This window comes from Loxodonta africana, chromosome 1, assembly GCF_030014295.1.
Source record: "Loxodonta africana isolate mLoxAfr1 chromosome 1, mLoxAfr1.hap2, whole genome shotgun sequence".
In the NCBI taxonomy this organism is placed as follows: Eukaryota; Metazoa; Chordata; class Mammalia; order Proboscidea; family Elephantidae; genus Loxodonta; species Loxodonta africana.
This window is the reverse complement of record NC_087342.1, coordinates 35401884-35411536: the sequence shown is the minus strand read 5'-3', so window position 1 is coordinate 35411536 and position 9653 is coordinate 35401884. Positions and strand designations below refer to the sequence as shown.

General features: G+C 38.6%; 1 protein-coding gene across 1 annotated transcript in view; it reads right to left on the bottom strand.

Moving 5' to 3' along the window:
- The window catches only part of GNB4 (G protein subunit beta 4), a 52388-nt gene that overhangs the window by 31009 nt on the left and 11726 nt on the right, over nucleotides 1-9653 (bottom strand). Inside the window, 5 exon segments of the mRNA XM_010592772.3 lie at nucleotides 4293-4413; nucleotides 4416-4511; nucleotides 4973-5174; nucleotides 5282-5348; nucleotides 6757-6919. Coding sequence (XP_010591074.3) covers nucleotides 4293-4413; nucleotides 4416-4511; nucleotides 4973-5174; nucleotides 5282-5348; nucleotides 6757-6919 — 649 coding nt within the window.

The following is a 9653-nucleotide window of genomic DNA, read 5'->3' as shown; positions in this document are numbered from 1 at the left end:
CTGGAAAAAAAAGAGGTTGAGTAAAAAGTCTGCAGAGTTTTAGAATTAAACAAATATATACATAAGCGATCAATAGAGCAGTGCTTAAAAACTAACAGGTTTTTCTGAGGGGGAAAATGGAGGGTCAGAAGCAAGCTGAACATGTACTTCAAAATACTTAAAATTTTTACGATGTGCATCAATTCGTGTTTTTAATTTTGAAATGTTATTTTATGATTAAGTTTTCTTACATCTAGGAAAACGTAGAATTTTATTCTACATCTCTAGTAAGTTCATTCTATATCACAGTCAAAATTTTGCTACTGAGCTATGCTATTTTCTCTAAAACAAAAACAAAAATTTAAATGACGTTCAGTGAAACAGTCTTTTGCCAAAAAAAAAAAAAAAAAAGGAATCACAAAAACATAAGAATGAACTTGTCTTACATCACCACTTCCAAAAAGACCAACATAATTTATTTACTTTCTTCTGCTAACCATCAAACACTGGAATGACCGGGACAGATAAATCATTGTGGATTATAACTTCCTGAAACCTTCAACACATCTGGTTTTAGTTTATTTTGCATATTAAAGTTAAACTCACTTGATATCTGACCACCACATAGGACAAAATACTACCAAATATCTGGGAGAAAACTGAGAAATGTAAAAGGTAAAAGAAAAAGTTATTGTTGTTTTTAGGTGCCATCAAGTCGATTTCAACTCATAGAGGCTCCATGTGACAAAGAAGAAAACAGAACATATCAATTTCTCAAGAATGTTTTCTTCAATATATTGTGTTTGACTCTGAATCACCTCTCTATATAATGAAGCACATCATTTTCACTCAGTCTCAGGAAGAGAAGATTATCTTGTCTAACCATTAATATTCCCCACAGTACCTCCCGTACGACAAATTTTTGCAATGGGAAAGTTTCCCACTATGGGTTAAAATAACAAAACTGAATATTGTTGCTAAATACTCCAAGTTGCACTGGAGATGAGAATTAATTAGCAATTCACACATCAAGATTCAACCATGAGGCAAAAGTTCCATTTGAGCAAACTTGAAGTTTGAAGTCAGCTAGAAACAAAGCAAAACTAAAATTCAAGCACACGTTAAAAACGTGGAAGACAAACACATTTTGTCATGTCGTTGTTGGTAGCTGCCATCGCGTTGGCTTCGACTCATAGCAATCCCATGTTCAGTAGACATGCCCCATAAGGTTTCCAAGCAGAGGCTGGAACTGCCAAACTTTTGGTTAGCAGCCGAGCTCTTAACCACTCCACCAGGGCTCCCAATTTTGTCACAGATACTAACAAGTGATTCAATCCAGGCAGAACACCTAACGCCTTAAAAAAAAGCAATTGGCTTTGGGCAACAGGATATTTCCAAAAATCAACTTGTACAAAACTCAAGTTTTCTGCAGTTTCTTAAGAGTCAGAAAATAACCCCTGGGAACACTGATATTGCCTCCACTCCCTAGGAACACAACAACTTTACGGGGCTCTAAAGGGGCACAAACCCACAAGGACTGTGACAACATGAGGGCAGGTGATGGCAACAAAATTTTATAAGCTGGATGGTGGTAACCGAGTTAGTGGATCCCAAAATGCTGAATTCAAAGCCAAAGATCTGGTAAGCCAAGAAACAAAATTATACTGCAGAACCCCCAAAAGTGTCAGACACTACTGGAACCAGGTATCTTTGGAACCAGGTAGGGGCAAAGTAGGGCTAAAATAAGACTGCATTAGAAGGTGATCAGAATCAAACTATACTGCACTGTGGCGTAAGACTAGAGATTTATTTGCCAGAGCAAGAAAAACAGGATGTCTTGCCTGGGGGAAAGTAGACATAGCTGAGACTGGTGAAACTGTGCTGAAATGGAAACTAAAGAAAGTTTACTTGCTAATTGTTCTCCCTTCCCCCCGCCCCCCAATACACACACTTTCCTTCTGAAATCAGCCTCTGAACTCTGGCAGCCAGCTTAGACACTCCACGTAGGAAGGTCCATCTCAGGGGACTATGACTAAAAAAAAAAAATGACTAGCCCAGGGAAAAAAGACCTTAAGATACACCAGGGGCTCCCCAGTGAAAGAAAGCCTGGTCAGATAGCACTTCAGTTAGGCCTACAGTCAATATGCCCCAACCAAGTGCAGAAAGCTTTCAAATATTTTTAGCACCCACTCTTAAATGAATAAATAGCTAAGAGTCATAGGCTTTTGAAGAAACACTTCAAAAATAAAGACTGGAAATGAAGTCAGTAAACAGGAGGAAAAAAAAAAAGCAACTTGGAAGACACAATAAAGTGCTGAAAGGAGAAAACTTTAAAAAAAAATTATCATTAATAACCTCAAAGAAACAAAAGACTACATTCATGAAAAAAGAATGGGTACCATAAAAAATAAAGACCAAAATAGCTCTCAAAAAGATGATAGAAAAATAAAAAAGCAAAACTTAACAGAAAGGCTGAAGGAAAAGGTGAGGATTTCTCCCAGAACATACAGCAAAAAAAGACACACATGGAGAATAGAAGAAAATACAATAAAGTCAAAGGACTAGTCTAGGAGGTCCAACATAAAAATAACCGAAGTTCCAGAAGAGAAAAATACCGATAGAAAAATTTGCAAAAAAATAAATGATAGAAAAATTTGCAAAGAAATAAGCCCCCCAAATTTTCCAGTACTGCAAGGTCCGAGTTTCTAGATTGAGAGGGTCCACTGGATCCCCAGCATAGTGAATGAAATATCATATACCACAACTAGCAGAAAGCCTGAGGATGAACCAGTGAGAAGTACAGAGAAAACAAAAAATAAACCAAAAATTGACTTAACTCCAGAAAGTATCTATTTAAAAAGCTGGAAAGCAAAAGAGAAAACCCTGGTGTGTAGTGGTTAAGTGCTATGACCACTAACCAAAAGGTTGGCAGTTCAAATCCACCAGGCGCTCCTTGAAAATGCTGCGGGACAGTTCCACTCTGTCCTGTAGGTTCGTTATAAGTTGGGATAGACTTGACAGAACAGGTTTGGTTTTGGTTTTTGGTTATAGCAAAACAAGTCATAGTATACCTCATGACTCAGTAGTAAATACTTTTTATGTAAACAGTGAGTGTTGTTCTAAACAAAACGGTATACGCCTATATGGGGAAAAGGAGGCTTGAGGCTCACTAGTTAAAAGGTTAGAACCCACCCAGTGCCTCCGCGGGAGAAAGACGGTGCTGTCTGCTTCTGTAAAATATTTACAGCCTTGGAAACCCTATGGGGCAGTTCTACTCTGTCCAGTCAGAATCAACTAGATGGCAGTGGGTTTGGGTTGTATACAGGAAAAAATGCAGGATGGGAAGGATGTGGCTGTGGTTGGGGACAGAGATGTTCAAGAAAGAAAGCAAACCCTCATCTTCCAGAAGTTATTAACAGATAACCTAAAACTTAAACAAACAAAAAAATCAAATAGCAGCAATAAAACAAAAAGAACACACTGCTGAGGAGTTGATCCTGACCCACAGTGACCCTACAGGACAGAGTAAAACTGCCCTATAGGGTTTTCAAGGCTGTAAATCTTTATGGAAGCAGACTGCCACATCTTTCTCCCACAGAGTGGGACTGGTTAGCAGTCAAACGCTTTAACCACTGTTCCACGAGGGCTCAGGAGCAGCAATACAGGCATGTTATTTAAGATATGAAAATAAATTCCAAAAAAAGTCAAAAGTAGCTGCCTTTGGGAGGAGAAAAATACACGTTGGAGTCAGAGGACTGCTGTTTTTTGTTAACAAGGCATGAATAACCATTTTATTCCTTAAACTATGTATAAGTAAAAATTTAATTTTTTTTTTAAATTTAAACATTACATTAAGTTTTTATCAGTGACAGTCCCCAGTATGGCCTGACGTGCTCTGTAGTACTTTGGAACCTGCAGCAGAGAACTCAAAGTCTTCTAGGTCCTATCTCATACAAGGTCTGCTCCAAAAGATGATTCACAGCAGCAGAAAGGTTTCCTATCAGGCTAGAAAAGAGTGATTTAAAAAAAAAAATACTGAATCATATTTACTAAACTATATGCCAAAAATTACCAAACAAGTAAATACAGAGCTAGACGTTACTCTTTGGGAAACGGAAGTATAAATGTTAGTTTATGGACCATAGCTGCCCTCAAAGGATGACAACAACAAGGTGACCGAGAACCGCTTGGCTGCCATTTTCCACATCTCCAGCACGTGCATGGAGGCCCTGGAATACCGCAAGATGGAAACCTCTTCACGTTTCCTGACAAAACTGTAAGAAAATGAACCTAATGTGTACTTATTTACTAACCTGCACGATCTCCTTTTAGCGTGTACCATACATTACAATTGAAGTCATCATAACCAGCTAACAGGAGGCGCCCACTTTTTGAGAAAGCTACAGAAGTGATTCCACAGATAATATTGTCATGAAAGAATATAATAATAACTCTTGGTCTGCACGAAGGTCAAAGAGCCGGCAAGTGGTGTCATCAGAGCCAGTGGCAAAGGCATATCCGTTTGGAAAAAGCTAGAAAGAAAATCAGCAAACATTTATTCCATAGACATATACAAAGATCATGTAAGGCAGTGTAACAACAGACTTTGGGGTAAGAAAGATTTCCAACTTTATACTCTATACCGAAGAGCTGCCTTTTCCTTCCTGATTGTTCTCTCTTTGGGTTGTTCCCTCTGGCCCCAGAGATATGGGGCTTTTTTCTCAACTGAATACGTACACTGCTGCGTACATCCATGGCCTGCTTGTTTGTTCAAGCTGATCGATCTATCACTCTAATCTTGGAAATAAAACTTATTGTTCGCTTGCAAATAAAAACCTGTTTTCCTGACTAGAACGTTTATTACGTGGGGGTTCGTGTTATAAGAGCACATTGTTTATCAGAATCCTTGAAAGCAACTTGCTTTAAAAATCATGCTATGCGGCTCAACGCTCTAAACGCACAATCAGCTTCTCTGAGGAAGCTCTTCACTTACACTGACAGCATTAATGTCTGACACATGTCCAGTGAAGGACTGTCGACACATCCCATCTCGAATATCCCAGAGTCTGGAGGAGGCATCACAGGCACCAGAAACAAAAGTTCTCATATCAGGACTTAGAGAGAGACTCATCACATCTCCAGAACGACCAGGGAATGTGGTGGTCTGCTGGGCGGTTTCGATGTCCCATAAAGCACTATAATTAAAAATGGATAAACACACACTTAATGGCTATTATCTCTTATGTTAGTTCCTAGTGCCACACCTAACCCCCAAGTCAATGTTCTTCTGAAACAAACTTACCAAGCTGTATCTCCTGAACTTGTTACAATTTGGCTGTCATCTAAAAAATGGCAGCAGGACAAGTAGCCTACAGTGCAGAGAACAGCAAATTTTAGGATATCACTGATTGAATAACTCAATTAAAGTATAAAATAGTGAGATGTATTTTTAAAAATATAATACCTATCCACCAGCTGTTCTGTCAGTATAAGCTATAGTGCTACTTTTAATTACTTCAAACTGTAAGCTGTCTGCAACTACACTTTATCCAACAAACCCATCTTAGACACTTATTGGGCCAATGACATTGTGCTGGGTACTCTGAAAGTTATTAAGTTGAGTAATTCACTGCCACCTAAGACAATTACCTGTTGTTATCATTAGTTGCCACTGAGTCAATTTTGACTCACAGTGACCCTATAGGACAGAGTAGAGCTGCCTCATAGGGTTTCATAGGCTGTAAACTTCATGGGAGCTGGTCGCCACGTCTTTTCTCCCGTGGAGCCACTGGGTGGGTTCAAATTGCTAACATTTCAGTTAGCAGCCAAGCACTTAACCACTACGCCACCAGGGTGCCTTGACAATTCCCCAGGAGGGAGATATGCTCCTCTACACAAACAACTATGGTCTACAGTAGACTGTGTTAAGCACCTTGGAGAAATACGTAAGAAAGTGTTATGAGAAATTAGGACAGCAGCAGCAGGGAAGGCTTCATGAAAGATGTGGCTTCTGAAAGCTCAGCATTCATCATCGTTTCAACATATGGAAAGGGCAGGAAAAGGTCATTCCAGAGATGTGTGGAAGCATGGTCAAGTAGCACTGCCGAAGCCCAGAAGGGCAGAAACCAGAGCAACAATAAACTAGCACTGCTGAGCAAGCACTGTACTGCTGGACTATGGTGCACGCACTGCAAATCACACAACACACTATCACATAATGATAAATACTTCATGAATACATTCTTTTTTATTGTGGTAAAAATATATATAAAACATTTGCCATTTCAACACTTTTTAAGTGTACAATTCAGTGACATCAAATACGTTCATCATGTTGTACAACCATCACCACTGTTTCCAATTTTTTCCATCACCCATAACAGAAATTCAGTGTTTCCAAGCCATAAATATATTCTTAAAACATATTTTCAATTTTGTGATTGAGTACAGATGCCAAAATCTCTTAATTATATAGCAAAAGAAAATATGAAAAAATATATTTGCTTTCTTCTTGCATTTTTCATTATTGTTTGAATTCTTTGCAGTAAATTTAACATTTTTATAAAAATAGTCCAGCTATTTTTGAAAGAAAAATAAAATTATGATTACCACTTGCATGATTAAAAGTCATCACTGCTTCCCTGATGCACAGTAATTTCTACTCTCTCACTCAATACCCACCCCTTAGCCAGCTGAGAACAATTTGTAACTTGTTCTCCTTGACCAGCTTATTCTAAGAAGGGAATCTAAGGAAAGGATAACATTAGTGGAGCTCACCTGAGTGACCTGGTAACTCTCAGCTCACTCTCACATTTCCCTCTCTGGTTTTTAAGTTGTATATGGAGCAGATATTGTCCAATCCTCCACAAGCAACATAATTACCAGAGGGAGCATAGGCACAGGTCATCACCCACGAGGACCTCAGAGGAATCGCATGCATCTGCAGAACAAATGCCATGCACAAAGACTATTACTAAATAAAGATTAGGAAAACAATCACCAGGTTTTCAAACCTATTGGCACAGAAGCAAATACACTAAAAATTAAATCCTGCTATGAAGGATATACCAAATAAAATAAAGATGGCTATGGTTTGAGAACGTGAACAATGAAAAATAAAATACTAATCCACATTAAAATGCCTATTTTTTTTCCATACCATCAAATCATTTGAATTTAAAAAGTGTTCTTTTCAAGCTTGCAAGCAGCCATCTAAGATACAACTATTGGTCTCTTCCCATCTGCAGCAAAAGAGAATGAAGGAAACCAAAGACTCAATGAAGAAACTAGATCACAGGACTAACTGCCCACTGCCTCTTCTAGCCTGAGACCAAAAGTACTAGATGGTGCCCAGTTATCACTACCAACCATTCTGACCAAGAACACAATTGAAGGTCTTGGATGTAATGGGAGAAAAATGCCGAAAAAACCTCAAATTCCTCAAAAAGACCAGTCTTACGGGACTGATATAGACTAGAGGAACCCCCAAGACTATTGCCTTAAGATACTGTTTTAACTTGGAATGAAGCCACTCCTGGATATCTCCCTTCAGCCAAATAATACATTAGCTTATAAAATAAAAAATATCACCTCTGAGGAATGTGATCCATTAAACAATCAACTATACGAGACCAAGTGGTCAACATTTACTCAAAAGCAAAGACGAAAAGTCAAGGAGGGGCAGGGAAGCTAGATAAATGGAAACAGAACAGTCAGAATGGAAATAATGAGAACACTGACACACTGCAAAAACTAACCAATGGCATGGAACAATTTGTACAAAAACTGTTAAATGGGAACCCTTACTTTGCTATGCAAACTTTTACCTAAAACACAATATTCAAAAAAAAAAAAAAAGGAAAAGTGGAAATAGAGATAAAAGCTGCAAAAGAACAAAAAAGTACTCTCTTCAGAAATCAATCTTGTAATAGAAGCAAAGACACAAATATGTTGTAATGCTAATACAGCCATTTGAAAAATCAAGTGTTATATGTTAAAGATTTTAACAAAATTCTTTGTGCCACAGTGCTCAAAAAAGGAATTTTCTGAACAATTAAAAGAGATGCCACCACATCCTTCTCTTAACAGGGCACATGCTGCAATCCCATTCCAACAAAGGCAACAGTTTTCCACTGATCTAGTCACGTCCCTGTCTGGTGCCTTGTTATGCAACACCAATCAAGTACAGGTCAGGTAGCAAAATATAACCTGTTAGTGAACAGCAAGGACAAATTGTCTATATGGGAAATCAACACATTATTTAATTACTACTGCGTTCTCATTTAATCTAAAATGACATTTTTAAACCACAGAAAAAATTATTTTGTTTTAGGAACAAGATACAGGTTTAATGCTGATTAACATAAAAAAGCATCAGCCAGTTTGTCATACTGTGGGGACTCATGTGTTGCTGTAATGCTGTGAGCTATGCCACTAGTATTCAGATACCAGCAGGGTCACCCATGGTGGACAGGTTTCAGATGGGCTTCCAGACTAAGACAGGCTAGGAAGAAGGACCCAGTAGTCTACTTAGTCTACTTCTGAAAAGAATTAGCCAGTGAAAACCTTACAAATAGCAGTGGAACATTGTCTGATATAATGCTGGAAGATGAGCCCCCCAGGTTGGAAGGCACTCAAAAGACGACTTGGGAAGAGCTGCCTCCTCAACGTAGAGTCGACCTTAATGACGTGGATGGAGTCAAGCTTTTGGGACCTTCATTTGCTGATGTGGCACAACTCAAAATGAGAAGAAACAGCTGGCAGTGGCTGCAACAATGGGTTCAAGCATCGCAACAATTGTGAGGATGGCGCAGGACCGGGGGCAGTGTTTTGTTCTGTTGTGCATAGGGTCGCTATTTATTGGAACTGACTCAATGGCACCTAACAACAACGACATAAAAAAACTGTTCTGTTACAATAATTGTCTTGACTAGCTTTAAAATTTCCATCAGGCTGAAGCTATTGCTTATTTCTCGGAATAGTATTTTCAAATGTTTCACAAAAACAGTGATATAAGTGCATACAGAACCTAAAGGTATCTGACGTGTGCAAGTACTTCTGAAACTTTTTCACTACCACTCAACAACTTCAAGCCAGGGATCCTTCCGGTGGTCATATCAGGATCCATAATCTTTCACCACCTAGAAATCTAAACAAATTCTAATGTACCTCCAATTTACCATACCTTCTAAGCAGTCCAGAATTTCAAATCAATATCTGAGTGGACCAAAAAAAGGTTTAAACTAGCCATTTGGCTTGCCCACAACCAGAAATAAAAAATTCAGGGTCATTGTCGTATTAGGAATGAGATTTGAAAAAAAAAAAAAAAAAATTTACATATAAAAATGGTGTATCATTCTTTCTAATATTCAAATATGAAACAGGAGACTCAGGTAAAACACACTGAGTAATATTCTTGTAGTTGTCCTTGGGAATAGAAAGCAAGCACTAAGCCTAAAGTGGAAACCCTGGTGGTGTAGCGGTTAAGTGCTACGGCTGTTAACGAAAGGGTCGGCAGTTTGAATCCGCCAGGCGCTCCTTGGAAACTCTGTGGGGCAGTTCTACTCTGTCCTATAGGGTCGCTATGAGTTGGAATTGACTCAACAGCAATGGGTTTAAGCCTAAAGAGAGGATCTAGATTAGAATAAATGGGATCAATTTCTCCCAGAAAGAAA